Source organism: Pundamilia nyererei, unplaced genomic scaffold (genome assembly GCF_000239375.1).
Source record: "Pundamilia nyererei isolate P.nyererei 1_Seehausen unplaced genomic scaffold, PunNye1.0 scaffold00068, whole genome shotgun sequence".
Lineage (NCBI taxonomy): Eukaryota > Metazoa > Chordata > Actinopteri > Cichliformes > Cichlidae > Pundamilia > Pundamilia nyererei.
In genome coordinates this window covers 2,039,017-2,054,854 of record NW_005187469.1, presented here as the reverse complement: position 1 = coordinate 2,054,854, position 15,838 = coordinate 2,039,017, and the positions used below count along the sequence as shown (strand labels likewise).

The 15,838-nt window shown below is 39.9% G+C and overlaps 1 protein-coding gene across 2 annotated transcripts in view; it reads right to left on the bottom strand.

Annotated features, from left to right (window-relative positions):
- The window catches only part of prkcaa (protein kinase C, alpha, a), a 140,321-nt gene that overhangs the window by 34,819 nt on the left and 89,664 nt on the right, over positions 1-15,838 (bottom strand). Inside the window, exons 7-15 of one of the 2 annotated variants that reach the window (XM_005736287.1) lie at positions 13,491-13,647; positions 13,156-13,290; positions 12,774-12,867; positions 10,013-10,042; positions 7,355-7,498; positions 7,093-7,266; positions 5,194-5,285; positions 4,873-4,935; positions 4,568-4,706 (exon numbers count right to left, since the gene is read on the bottom strand). In XM_005736287.1, the coding sequence (XP_005736344.1) occupies positions 4,568-4,706; positions 4,873-4,935; positions 5,194-5,285; positions 7,093-7,266; positions 7,355-7,498; positions 10,013-10,042; positions 12,774-12,867; positions 13,156-13,290; positions 13,491-13,647 (1,028 nt within the window). The remainder of the gene's footprint in view (positions 1-4,567; positions 4,707-4,872; positions 4,936-5,193; positions 5,286-7,092; positions 7,267-7,354; positions 7,499-10,012; positions 10,043-12,773; positions 12,868-13,155; positions 13,291-13,490; positions 13,648-15,838) is intronic. The other variant, XM_005736288.1, reaches the window with a different exon arrangement.

Here is a 15,838-nt window from a genome sequence, read left to right as displayed (position 1 = left end):
GGCTCTGAAAAAGGATAAGCAGAAGTGAATGGATGGTTTTCTTTGGAATGTAGAAGGGAGCCAGAGCGTCCAGAGAAAACCCAAGCACAGGTGGAAAAGCTAATCAGCTGCACCTTGTTGCTATGGAAGGGAAACTGTCCAAATAGACTAAAACTGTTTTTGAGAACCCGGACATGAAAATGCTTTTTATTGCTGTGAGGAAATTAGTTTTTTAACTAGTCTCAAGTGGACATTAGAGGAGCTGCAGTTTGTGGCTTTATTTTTGGTAGTCACACACAGTGGCATGTACGTGTACTTGCCTTCATATCTTCATATCATGTTAAAAGCAGCAGCGTTCACAGAAACTTGGACCCTGATCTGCCTCTGCGTCTTTACCTCCCAGCACTCACGTAAGACTGAGGGCTGGGTGAGAGCTCTCTGAATCCTGTGTGTTTTCCCCCTTGTAGGAAGCTGCTGTCTGTATATCAAAGCAGACTCATTAAACACAGAAATATACAGGCAGAAAGTGTGTGTGTGTGTGTGTGTGTGTGTGTGTGTGTGTGTGTGTGTGTGTGTGTGTGTGTGTGTGTCTGGGCAAGCTGCAGGATAGCAGTAAAAGTAAGGCATCCTGTCACCTGTGTACTGTTAACCAGGGACCCACTTCCACAAAGAAATAAACTTCCAGACTGGTGGGTTGTATTTGAGCTCCTGTGTGTGAGAAAGTGTGAAAACACTTCTCATCTCACAGTTGTCTCAAGCATATACAAAACTGCACTAACACAGCAACAAAGTTATACAATCACAATATGTAATGCTGTATGGATAGCTGACATAACCACTATGAGGGACTCCCCTTTGGGAATCCTCTGTCAAGAATATAAAATGTGTCACACAAGAGAGGCTTCCATATCATTAATAAACATATAATGAACTTTATAAATCCCATATTATGCTTTTTCTGTTTTTCCTTCCCCTTCAGCTATTTCTTTGTCAAGGCTGCACCAAAAGAAATTCTTCAGTCACATCCTCTCAGAAAACACTGACGCTGAAACGGAGCCCTGACTTTTTGTTCCATTACTCACCTACGTCACTATTTAACATATCGGTATAATGGCAACCAGTGGCCAAGCTGGGATAACATCGAATACAACAAGGAGTTTCCACACCTAAATCCAGATGCACCAGGCTGCATTGCAGTCCTTTCCTTCTTCAGTTAGAGCTGCTTCCATTAATGCCATCCCTGTCAGCTCAATCATTTTCTGTAAAATGGTAATAAAATGTGATAAAACTTGATGAACGCTCTAATTGTCTCGGTGTCCTTCATCTGAAATGACCAACAGGTGTTTTCTCAACCAGTGTCATGTCCACATTTAACATCCTCTCTTTCTCTTCTCTATTGTGTGTGCATTGTTTTTTTCCTTTTTAAGAATAAAAGACTTCACTGAATGTGACTTCGTTCCAAACAGATCAGTCGCACCACACCCGCTGAAAAGCCTGACATCACAAATCACTACAAAACTCATTAGACAAATCTTTGAACAGCTTTTGGGGGACAACAAATGAACAGAATGCCCCGTGCGTGTTACTTCAGGTCCGGCAAAAGCAGATTCTGTAGGAATGCAGGAACACAGAAAAGGCCAGTGTATTTATTTGTAGTGGATTCTTCTATCAGAAACACTTTAAGGAACACCTCGTCTCACTTTACCTTGTAAATGTCACCACTGTGAATCTAAGTCTCTTTAAGGTCACTCTCCAGCTAGCTACAGTGCTTTGGAGTGGGTGGATACACAGTGCAAATGTTTAACTGTTAAGACTATTAAGACTCAAATGGTTGGGTTTCTTAAGCTTAATAAAAACAATATATGCATACAGATGCATAACTATGTGTTGATGCCCTATTTAACCTGTGAACACATCATGTGTGACTGTCATCAACATGACTGTGTGATAGTCATGTGAGTGTAATCAAAAAAAAAAAAAAAGTGTTTGAAAATATGTGTACTGCATGCGGTGCTATGGAAACAGTAGCTACTCCGGCCCCATACTGCGTCATCCCTGGCTGGTGCATTAGTGTCAGTCTGACTCGAGCGATCACAGCGTGTTCAGCCTGGCATCGTGGGTGGAATTAACCTCTCAGTCTATCAGAGAGGCTTTTTAGAGAGAATCGATAATCCAGCCCATCATTAAATAGAAGCCAGCTAACTGATAATGGTCAGAGAATTGGAAAAACTTAGTGCGTATGAACTTCTACAATTTGCACTGGTTGCATTAAATGAATCAGAGGAATTATTCTTTTTATGCTAAAAAGGGCTTACTTGCATTTGCTTTGAATGCAATGTGTTAAAAAAATACAATAACAGCAATTATTAACAAAAAAATGTAAATACATATTTAAGAATGATTAAATTCAGTATTAATTAATAAATGACTAATGCACCCTTTTGCTGTCATTTTATTTATATCTTTGTTAATAATAAGACTTTTTCAATTTTGCAGCATATATTATGTACACTGGATATATGCTGCATTTTTTCTGTTTGTTTCACCTGTTTTAAGAATAACATAGTATTTAAATGAGTAACACATCTTTTATGTGATAATAGTAGAACTTAATAATCCTAAATTGGATCAAACACACAAATAACAGTAAAATCAGCTGGTTATGAGCAGGACGTTCCTTCATGCTACAAGGGAAAGATGTAGGGAAGACATAAATGCTGCTCCTACCTATCTGGGGGGCACAAATACTTTCCAACCAAAAAACAAAAGATGTAGCTAATCGGCTACAACCATCCCCCAAACTGGATCTTTTTGTATACACAACTGCATGGCAGTTTCACACAGAACTAACCTCTCCAGCACATTTCACTCAAAAAATCATCTATTTTACAGCCTTAATCATTAAAGGATATTTCAGATTTAGCAATGGATGAGCCTCAACCTGTTATGCATGTCTCGTTCTAACCCTACCCATAAAAGAGGGAGAAGCACATTAACAATTTCTTCTAATTTCATTTATGAATCAAAATTTGAGTCATCCCAAAGTGAGCAAAAGGAAAATAGGTGTTAGCCTATTCACCACACCTGGCTTAACTCTTTCCCCCATAAACATTTGTCGACCTCCCCAGTACCCTTAAAGATGATCTAAAATAAGTAAACATGTGGTTTAACCATTCTTAGAATGCTTTCAAGGATAACTGCACAGGCAGAGACCACCCTCACTAACTTCTGATGCACACCCAGTCATTTTGTTCTATAAGTGGGCCTGAAATAACAGAAACTGCTAAGTTCATAAAAGAACTTGAAAGATTACTAGCAGGCTCAGACACCCAGTAGCGTGTCTGAGCCATCTTGTACAGAAACCAGCCTGTATAGTTTTCCAAGAAGGAGAAGTCATTTCCTTTTTAAGTTTGGTTGGAGCCAATAATTAAGACCTGAAAAGAAGCAGCAAGTAGGCCCAACAACCAGTCCTAAGGTAGGATCCAGTCTAACTGCTAAACAGCTGATGAGCTGCAAAGTCAAAGAGCTGTCAGAAACAACAGAAAAGGAAACACTTAAAATCTAACAACATTAGCAGTGTGTGTGAGTGCGCTGCTGGGTAACTGGATGCATATATGGGCTCATAGAGTCTACTGGTATGTTTTATTGAGAGTTTGACTTGTTAACCACAGAACCTGCTGCCACATAGTGTCTTTTTCCTTTTTGTGTATTTAGACAATGCCATTTCTTCCCAATTCTGTGTTCTTGAGGTACCAGTGTGGAAGTTTTCATTCTTGTGTCTGACTATTTTTAAGGTAACAAGGTATTCAAGAAACGGGCTTCTAGTTTTTCATGGAAACACTCACACCTTACAGGCTTTGCTTACTGTTCATTTCATAGCATATTTTATCCCAAACAATTTGTTTATTTCAGCTTCCAGTTTTATTCAGTTTGAGACAAATATAAGCAGGTTTATATCTAGACTAAGGAGTACACAAAGGAGCAGTGCACACACACACACACACACACACACATATATATATGTGTTTTATCAGTAATCAGAAGTTATCTGTAGGTGATTTAACATATCACCCAATCTTAGAAGAAGACATTAAATGTGAAATTTGTAAATATAAATGTAACCAATGCGCCTTACAAATCAAAGAGAATTAAAATATTGAGGTATCCTGGTATGACGACCACAACTGTGATGACAAATGGTAAGGTCAAACTGTCACGTTAAATAAATGTGGCTTTCAATTAAAAGAAATCCAAGAAATGCTTGCTCACAAGAAAACCCCCTGCCTGTATGTTTCGGGTTCAGTTTGGACTCGCCAGCGGACACGCTGGGTGTCGGTCTGACTGGGACACTTACGCCATCAGAGAGAGCTCGTGTATATGCGTTTGTGTGCGTGTGTGTGCGTTTGTGTGCGTTTGTGTGCGTGTGTGTGCGTGTGTGTGCGGGCCTATCTTGTCCTGAGGCAGTGACCTTAATCTGGAGCACAAGGGTGACACAGGCTCAGACCAGACAGTGACAGAAATGAATTCATGCAACAGAAAAAGCACACGCGCACACAAGTACACGCTTTACATCTGCGGCTGTACTCACTTCTGGAGCTATGTAGTCTGGAGTGCCACAGAAGGTCCTCGTGCTGACTCCTTCTGTCATGTTCTCTTTACACATGCCAAAGTCAGCAATCTTAATGTGTCCCTCAGAGTCCAGCATCACGTTGTCCAACTTCAGATCCCTGAGGAAGCAGGCGGGAATTCAAAACATACCTTCAGATGCTGATTCTTCCATTAGTGGTTGTCTTTTATGATAGGGTTATAAAAGACATTTACTACATCACAAAGGATGTTCCTAGCTTAAAAGCAACCTAGGTATGTATACCGTGTAAACCTTTTAATACTCACCTGTAAATGATTCCTTTACAGTGCAGGAAGAAGAGACCAACAGCGATCTCTGCTGCATAGAACCTGCAATGACAACATTCACATATTTACAACTGCTTAAAACCGAGCCTTCAACCTCAGAACAAACAGTTCCAATACAGCATGTCTGTATTATTGTTGCAGCTTATGCTTTACTGTTATTAGACACTAATGTGATCATAATACAAAAGGGGATAAAACCTAAAGGCTTAATGTGAATTCTCAAATATAATTTTGACTGTAACCACAGATTCATTTTACAGCCGAATCATAGAAACACACAGATAAACTGATATGTCTTACACTGCCTGAGGTTCCTTGAACTTGCCCACTTGCTGGATATGGTACATAAGGTCTCCACCATTCACATACTCCATGACAAAGTACAGGCGGTCCTGTGGTCATGCAGAGAGGAAAAAGGTGAAAGAAGAGTTATGAGTGTGTGAGAAATCAAGAAAAAATAATAATAGGTTCTACGTAAAAAAACTGTCGAATTTCAAAATATGTTTACATTTCTATTCGTGGTAAAACCTCAAATCAGAGAAATACAGTCTTGACGTCTTGCCTACCCCCGCTGTCTAAGTTGTTCCATCTTTCCTGCTACTCTTTCCATGACAAGGTGACCCAAATAGCCCACAGCAAAGCGCTTCATGGAAAATGAAAACACTCAACACAGACATCTGTCAGGAAATATTCTCTTTGTGTTCTACTGCTGGTCCCTTACTGCCCGTGACAAGTTTGGCCTGACCCCAGTCCACATGTGTTTGATGGTCTCTTACGAACAAAACAATAACAACAGACCCATGGAGACAGCGCAGCTGAACCTTCCACCAGGTCTGACACCAAATGTCACCACTCTTGGCAAAGCGGGCTTTACCCTGGACTGTGTGCTGTGACCCTCACTGTACTGCAATGACAGCGCCTTCAGCAAAATGCACATTATAGCTTCTCGACCTCTCTGCGCCTCTGATATAAAAAGCCTCCTTGTTTTCACTCAGTAAAGGGTTTGACTTCAGTGGATCCGATGTTGAGAGCGTGCTGTCTTAGCAGAACACTGTGTGGAACTCATGCATTTAAGCTAATTATGTTTTAAAAAGACAGCTGCTGTGCAGATTTATGAAACTGGGCAAAAAATGAAGTAAATCTGTTTTTATCATTTATTTTATCTCTGGTTATTTAATGTGTAAAATAAATAATGTAATAGCAATAACAATTAGAATAAGAAGTAGTCTTTTTTTGTGATGCAGGTATGATTTTCTTTAACAGAAATATCTTGAGGATCACAGAAAACTCAATCGGGCCATTTCACGATTGGTGTCACTATTTTCATTTTTATTAACCTGAATGTATTTTAGGGAAACAGTCGAATCAAATGAAACATTATCTAAGTGTAAAGATTTTCTGTTTAAAAAACAACTCAAACACTGATCAGTTTCAAGGAAATGGACATATTTAAAACATTTGGACTATTTCCCAAATTTAAAACATTCACATAAAGAAAATGTTCGAGTACGGGCATCGCAGGAAAAGGTCTGCACAGCAAATGTGAAACTAGACAAAGAGGTCACAAAAGTGTAGGAGTAAGTGTGTTTTTGTTATTCTCTGTACGCGAATGGGTGTGCGAGTATGTGTATTCATGAATATGCTATGAGTGATGCCAAGCTGTGTCTCTTCCTATTTCCTCTGCCTTGCCTGCCAGTTCAGCTCTAATCAGCTGCTATAGTTTAGCCCGGCCTCTCTCAGAGTCTGGATGCTGGTAGACGTTCATTTGCAATTTACAGATTTAACAAAGAGACATTCAGATTAAGGAAGCCATCGACTTCTTTTGCATATGGACTATAATAGATTTGCAGAGTTTATGCAAGTTCACAACACTACTTACTGAAAACATTTTACAATTTCTTTAGATCATTACATTTACTGAGTACAAAAAAGAGATATTAAGGGTATCAAAGATAACTTTGGTACCCTTTGTAACAAAGCCTTTTGCTTATTTAAACAGAGAGAGAGCTCACCCTTTAATTGGGGTTACTTTGTTCCCCTTTCACTGTTTTTTTAATTGGACTTGTCATAAACGTCCTTTGCTGCCTTCTCCAGCACTTTATGACTAAGCTGTTTAGCTAAAAGCCGCTTGCTGAATTAATTTGACCTGACTTGACCTCGAGTGAGTTATCCTGGTACATCCAGAAGCCTTTTACCTACCACTGTCTGGAAGCACGAGTGGAGGTATGTGAGGAAGGGCGGTTTGTCCTGCTGGGCCAGGACTCTCTTCTCCACCATGGTACATTCAACATCATCATCCTGGATTACCACATCCTTCTTCAGAATCTTTATAGCATACAGCTCCTCAGTGGTCTTCATCTCTGCTAGCATCACCTTTGCAGAGACAGAAGGTGGCCAGGTAAAAATCATTTCCATGTAGAGTACAATGCACTTTGTTCTTCCAACTTTGGATATCGCGCACCTTGCCAAAGCTTCCCTTCCCCAACACAGCTAGGAAATTGAAGTCGATGAGTTTGACCTGGTTCAGGCTGTTTGATGGGAGCTGGCTGGAGTGGCTGTCATCAGTCTCAGTGATCACCTTCTTAGTGGGACCAAGTTTGGCTTTCTACACTCGGAGTAGAAAAAAATAAAGTGTTTGAAGGTTAAATGGTTAAAAGAAAAGCATATAACCTAAAGCGGCTGCAATGTGCAATTCAGAAAAGACAATGATCGTGGATACCTAAAATGTTAACCTTGATAAAATGCATAAAACTTGTTTTTAAGCAAATAAAAAAAATGGCAGAACATATTCAAGCTTCTTTATCGTGGGTTTTTCTCACAGAGAAGACAACATATTCACACGTTTTTGCCAATTTTTTAAATTTATGTCTACAACCACTAAAACCATTTTCATACAGTAGAATATTCAATATGTGTCAATTCATTTACTAAAATAACACAAAATATCCTTAATTGATTTTTCTGTTTACCTGCTGTATAACTTATACTTGCCATTAGCTCACTATCTGCCAGAATACACTGACTGACAGGCACAATTCAAGATTAATGAGATCAAGCAAAACTGATGTGCCTTTTTGGAGCTCATATACCGGTAATACAAAATGACTCGATAAACCTGATTGAGATTTGCAGTTGTCTTCTTGTCCAATTACTGTCCAATAAATTACTCTAGCTATATTATTGCTATCATTTAAACAAAGTAAAACAGTGCTGGTGGTTGTTGTCAGCATAAAGCGAGAAAGCTGAAATGTTGGATTTGAGAAAAATAAAATAAAATCATGCAAGCATTGTTTGTCACATTTGCTTTTGCTGTGAGAATCGGTTAATCATAAACATCATTGATTAAATTCAATAGCAAAGCTAATGCATGACACTGCTGTTATCAACAATGATCATTTTCTATCGTTTCATTTACAGTAGTGTGCAAAAGTCTCAAGGTATCCCTCGTGTTCTTTTTCCTTTTGCTTCAGAGGAGCCTTAATTTTCTTGTGATTTTTTATGGTCTTGGGCAATAGTTCTTCAGGCTTTCTGAGGGTCTTTCAAAGTTTTTAAAGTTCTTTGGAAGAGAAGTCAATCTTAAGGTTGGGAAATAGGAAGATGGTTGGAGGACGGTCTTGTTAAAACTGATGGAATTACGAATGCAGAAAGTACTGTTAGAGTTTGACTCACCATCTGGGAACAGCTTCGTTTTTTAATAAAGCAATGATCCTAAACACACTGCCAAAGCAGTAAAAGACAAACCTGGATAGAAATGCATACAATAATGGTATACTATTAGTTATGGATTAGTCTCCCCAGAGCCCAGACCTCAGCACTACTGCAGCAGTGTGGGATCATCTTGACAGATATCAAAACAAAAGAACATCCAACATCCAAAGAAGGGCTTTGAATGTCCGTCGAGAAGCCTGGAGAACTATTCCTGAAGACGACTTATAGAAATTACATAAACAAAGTTTGCACAAGAGTGTTCAGGCTGTGTTGAAGCATAAAGGCAGTCATAGCAAAAACTGACTCTGTGTTGCTTTTTATATTCATGTATTATCCATGTTTCAATAAATCCCTGCATCTATTTCCCATGTTTCTTGCAAAATATATAGAGATGAAGATTGACTTGAGCTTTTCACACAGTACTGTAACATATTTTAACCAGACATAGCATCCACAAAGCTAGGCATAGAAATTTTATTTTAAGTATTAAATCATTAAGATCAGTGATCAAAGTAAAACCTAAAAAAAAACAGCATTTAAAATCTCTACATTGAAATCAGACCTTAAAACGCTCAATTTCTACGTGGCTGCTGTTGCACCGAAGGAAAGGATGCCACCACGTGGCTTCAACATTCACATGCATGTCCAGTGTAAAATATATCTCTAATTCTGACCTGTAAAAATACAAAAACATTCTCGTCTTTGCACCTCTTCATGCCAAGTCATGCTCAATCTTTCAGCAGTGCAAATGCTTCAAGACACTACAGTGCACTATGCTGAAAATACACTACTGTGGCAGTCTGAACACTAAAAACAATCTGACGAAGCGTCCCGCTTCATATCTTTCTCTAAGCAGATCTACACAAAACACACCTCACCGCTTCATATTCACTCTTAGCCAAGGCAAAAATCATGCTCTCCCCAACATCCTAGTTATTACCTAAATCTTCATGCTGCACAAAAAAGTTTGTTTTCTTCTGCTACAGGAGATAAATCTTCTTTTATTTTTCCCAGTGAAGCATAAGAATATACTATATACATGAAACAGGAAGACCAACTTGTGTGGGGCTGAAAGGTTTCCAGGCCATTACAATATTGTTCCTCTTAAAAAACAGGAAAACAGGAAGAACTTAGTGTTATCCCACACCATAGATACCTGATAAATTCACCCATTTATCTCTATAACATTCAAGTAAAATACACTGAATATTAAAATACTTTCTAGCAGTGCTGAGCAGCTGCAGTTTGGTTAATGAAAGCTACCGTTGCCTGCTCTTAAACTAGGAGAGCAGTAAGAAAGCTGAGCAGACCGCACCAGATCACAGCACACCTGTAAGCTTTAGCCACAGAAACAAGCCTGGCCGGGCCAAGCAAGCAGCAGCCTTACTTCCTTCCTTCCTTTTAGACGCACCTGATCAGAGTCTTCCACAACTGCTTGGTCCTGAAACCACAGGGAAAAGGGAGCCAAAAGGTCTAACTCACTTAGTACACTTGTGTACAGGCGCACACCACAACAGCTGACTTGTATGGACAGGTAGTTGAGTGCCAATAGTGAGGCTCGTACACGCAGACAAACACAGAGAATATGAATGAAGATACAGCATTCATAATATGACACTAAATCGTGTGGTCGAGCCTTTCGATCAGCAAACTTAGTCCACGGGGCTCCAGTTAGAGTTTACAGACATGTACAAGTTCAAAATTGCAGCTTCACAGAAAGAAACCAGCGAGAACAGTCAAAATAATTACCTGATCTCTATTATATTTCTGATAAAGCAGTCACCCCCAGAGGTGACTTCATGAATTATGTTTTAAAAACAACTTTTGATTTAACCATGGAGACTAAAAAAACGTTAAGGTGAGAGGGATAAGTGCTTATACACACACACAGACACACATACAAGAGCAGGAACAATTACCCGCCATGTACTCAGGTCAATGCTGACATCTAGTGTTTGCATCTGGTTTATTTCTCTATTCATACAGTATATCAAATATGCAATATTTCCATCCATGTAGTTATGCCTTAGACTGAAGTTTATCTAGGTTTACACTGAGATATTTGCAGGTTCAAGAAGCAGACGCTTACAGACAAATGTTCAGCTGTGAGATGAGAAAAGAAACTAGCTACGGGTTATACTTCAGTTGACATCGACATAAGCACACAACATGAAGCGTACACAGACAAGACGGGCGCACAACACAAAGACGCACATGCAGACAAATGTATAGCTATGAACTGTAAGCAGTAAATCAGGATTTACTAACAATCCTTTGTCAAACTCTGAGAAAATGCGAGCCGTGAAAACGAGGAAGAGCTGTACTTTCACAAAAATGGGGAGTTACTAAATATCCATCGGGCTTATTTCATTCATTTATAAAATTATCATTTTTTTGATTTGAATTTTTTTTTTTTATCCAAGCCAAAATGTACAAATTGTTAGTAAACTGGATCAATTTGTAGTAGCGCGGCACCACATACAAATGATCAGAGACGAGGAGAAGTGGAGGAACATGTCACCACAGCAAGACGAGACAAAAGAGGAGAAGGAGAGGAGAGAAGGGTCGAGGAGCGGAGAGGGCTACCTTTAGATTAAAATTAATTTGGCAGTCCTGAGAGCAGGGGCAAGACGTGGAGAAAGGAAGAGAGAAACTCTTGCATTAAATATGACACTGTGACATAGGGTGAAGAAGCATTTGTACAGTGTAAGTCTCACCAAGCACACAGGAGGGAGCAGGAAGCTAAGGGAAAAAAGGGAGAGAACCACAGAGGGGTTTATGAAGAGGGGAGAGAAGGGAGAGGAGTTCTCAGGCCATAAAAAAACTCAAAAAAACATTCATTAAAGTCATTAAAGTGGATGAAACATTACATCTACAGATGCCAGACAATTACTTCGGAGCTCCATGAGAGAGATATGATGACTGCACTGGGCTTCTCTTAAAGGCAATTTAAACGATGTGAAAAACTAGAACAATGTTGAAAATACCTGTTCCGTTTATGCACTGCACATTTGCACAGTACACTACTGTAGCTTCTGTGTGTGAGAGAAAAATCACCACATTTTCGTGTCACGCACTGTGAGGAACATGCTCGCTACTGGTCTTTGTTCCTGTTATCGAGACAAACGCAACACAACTGCACTGTCACCCTCTGACTTCAGGCCAAATTTGTTTTCTTCACCTCTTTTCTCTCTTTTTTTTTTATCATCATCACCTTTTTTCTCGTTGCCTGGATATATTTCAGAATGTATTTCTGTTACTGTGTCGTTACACAGGGCAGCTTCTCCTTTAATGTAATGAACGCATTTTGTAAAGCTGCAAAAAGTTGAACAGGAAATGATTTTTATGGCAAAGCTTACTTTAATATGGAAAACGTGTTTCTAAGTGTTTCCATATACTTAAAAATATGCACACATATATAAAACTCCAGACAATGATCGAGCTTCATATTGAATCCAGATTAACGAGCATGAGGTTTGTTTGCTTTTTTCGGTCAGCTAAAAATTGGCCCAGCCGTGACCTTTCCCAGCCCAACTTTCTATTCTTTCTCATTCTATCCACCCCCTTTATTCTCAACCATCTGCCGCAGAAAGGTCGTGGAAAGTAACCTTAAACACATTTTCTAGAGACCTGGGCTTTCATTGCACACTGTGACACAGAATACCAGGTGAAATAATTCACTCCAAGAAGGCCAGACGCACACAGGTTCGAACAAGAAGAACATGAAATTGTATCAAATAACATCTTTTTTTAACACAATGTGTGCTTAAACATTACTGCAAAGTAGGAGGAGCTGATTGTTCTCCTCATCCTTTTAACATGCTATTGAGCACAGTCACTAAAGCTGATCCCCCTTTCTGTTTGGTTCTGGCTGGAATGTAATAACAACAATTATCCACAAACACGCAAAAAATGTAAAGTCAAAGTGAAGCCTCAGAATTCAAAGAGGGCACGCCGAGGAGCTCTGTGAAAGCTGCAGCTGTCACACGGTTATCTGCAGTCCAGGAGAGCATGTGACAGTTCGATAATTCTGCTGGACAGGGTGGCAGGATCAGATCGATCCACCTCAGTCTGAAGCGTGTAATAAATGCTTCTGTCTTTGTGCCATGCAGTTTGAAGATACTGCAAAAGAAAAGATCGCGCAGCTTTGATTATGTTAATACAATCCTCACCTCAAATTTCTGCCTCAGTTCCTCATTACCATCATCCTCCTCTGAGATGGGAACATTGTAGTACTCCCCCTCCTCCTGGCACAATAACTTATACCTGAGAGGAGAGACATGACATGACAGGAAGTGAGGGGAAGAAACAAAGACAAGCTTATCCAAGCATTCTGTTTACATCAGAAGATGTTGTGTTTGTTAAAACCTGGATGATATAAAGCATTTACTGGGTACCAAGGAGCAACTGATGAGAGCTTAAACTACTGATATTTCTGACTCTACAGTTGTTTTTTTAACTTAAAATAACAGTGTAAATACAAATCAATACGCTGTCATTCTAAACTATAAATACAGATCAACAGTAACTGGGCATTCAACAAGTCAGCATTACCATCCACAGACTGGAGCCTTCATGAGCTCTGACACGCCAAAGGAAAGGGCTCCCATGAAGTCATTCCTCGTGGTCCGATCCCAGTCCCACACTTCTACTGATAGTCTGCGGTCTTTATCTGTATTCCTCAGCTTGCTGTACAGCACATTATGGTTAATAAAAAATAACACATTTGCTTACAGAGTCGTTCTTAATACTACTACTACTTATACTAAGAGTACTTTAAACATTAAATACATTTAGCTTTTTTTCCCCTTATCCTCTGTTAATTTATCATCTGTGCCATACTACAGCCTAGAGTGGGCCAGAGGCTGAAGATGGACCCGTGTACTCACAAAGTGAACGTCTCGTTCCATTTGGGGTTGAGGCTGGAGCGGATCGTTTTGGTCTTCTGCTTGGTCTCATTTTTGGGATCTGGTACGATCTTGAGCTTCACATATGGATCAGACAGCCCGTTGGGGTCCATGGGAATGAGGTTTCTGGCTTCAGTCACTGAAAACGATGAAGGATACAAACAAAAGATTGACACATTTGTCCATCCATCCGTCTTATGTGTCAGTGTGTGAATGTATGTGTGAATGGGTGGATGACTGAATGTGTAAAGCGCTTTGGGGTCCTTAGGGACTAGTAAAGCGCTATATAAATACAGGCCATTTACCACTTATTCCACTTATTCAGGGTTGCAGGGGGACAGGAGCCTGTCCCAGCTTTCACAGGGCATTAGGTGGAATATAGCCCTCTAGTGTGGGGTTAACACAAAGACACAGACAGCCAGTCATGCCTACAGCCAGTTTAGAATCACCGATTAACCTAACCCCATGCAAGTACAGAAAGGTCCCAGCTGGTTGATGGATTTGAACCCAGGACCTTTATCATGTGAGGCTAACAGTGCTAACACTGCACAGTACTGGCGTATCACTTTTTTTAAAGACCAAATAAAATATCTAAATAAAACCTATATAAGGTTAGCATAAGTGCAACCTAGTATCCATCCAATATTCATTAATATTTCCTTTCATATGTAACTTGATAACAACAGTACAAACAGCCCTGAGCATAAGGAACAGTTGCTCTCATTTAATCAACAGGTGAACACCTGCAGGTCAAGATCAACCAGCGAGGCGCAGCCTGTGAGGATTATTTATGGATCCGAGCCATAATGGGAGCAAATGCAGGAAGTGTTATGAGAACGGTGATTCTAATTTGCGAACTGTGTCATGCTTAAGTGGGCGAAGGTTCTCTTCTCTCCCTTCTGTATTTAGCTATTCGGTAAACAAGGGCACACCAGAGACATTAGTACTCCATTAGCTTTGAGCATTGGAGCACTGCCAGATCTGGGCTGCAGTACAGTGCACACACAGACTCACATGCTCACATAAATATACACCTCCCTGCACACAATCAGATGTACACAGAGTATGTTTATCGACACACAATGTATCTAGCGTCCCCGCAGAGATAGGGATGGATGCCTGCCTGCTTTGTTAAACCTCATACCCTGGAGATCGGAGCTGTCTCCCCATGTGGCCCTGTCAGTCACACTGCAACCGTGGGCTGACAAAGCTAAATGATCTTTGACCTGGAAAAGAAGGCGCTAAGCCAGTGTGTTAAGAATGCAAGACAGAACTGCTAAACCCGGTGTTTTAACTCTGAATGTTATACAGATTGGCAGGATTAGGAGGGATAAATGAATAAAATCAATAAGGGATTGACACTGTTGGGTTAGTATAGCAGCTGTTGCAAATGTCGAGATGCTCCAAGAAGAAGGTAAAAACACAGCACAATTTTCCACTGGACTTTTACAGAATAAACCACATTGTGCACATCACAACAGACTCAAAAGGATCTTTGAAAAGAGCATATAACACTTCAATGATGGTGTATTGTATTCTCAGCACCTGTGGTGGAGGATCTGGGCGTCGAGTGATGATAATGGGGTGTGAAGTTTGATGAGTGATGAGCAAGCTGCTGTAGAACATGCTGGGAGATAGAGCACACTTCACAAGAGCGTCAGACGTTTCCAGGAGAAACTTGACGTGTGGGAAGATATTGAGCGATCCTAAACCGGCAACCTTCGGCTTCCTCAGAAATCCAGTCAAGATGTGTTGAATAAGTATCTTCAAAGAACATCTTTGCTATTGAGTGCATTCTAATATAGATGCACTCTGCAGTAGAATTGCAGTCTGTGGGTAAACCTCTATTTCAATTTCTTTTCATTTCTTGAACAGAAGAAAATGCAATGGAAATGAATACATCTCTTCTTCTTCCTGACATAATAGCTGGTGGGCACTTTAGCCCTAAAAGAGCAGCAGCTCTAACTGCTATAAAAATGGTTGTAGTCTCAGACCTGAATTCACATGGGCTATTTTTACAATGACAAAAACAGAATAGAAGAAAAGTGCTAGTGTAACTCTATAAGACCGATTTAAGTGCTGTGCGAACCTACAATTGTAGTCCAGTGAATGGTTATGCACTGATTGCACATCTAATATTCAAGTGAAGTTGAATTTAATATCTGCGGCAAGCTGAACTTCTACACCAGACTTTTTTTCAATCCTTAGACGGTAAAGGTCATGTTTTGAATATTTCATATTCTGGCCTTATGTATGCCAAGACCTGGGACCAAAAGACATTCTGTAAAGCATATAAAAGGGACACTTCTTGTGTCTTATGCTTGCGAGCT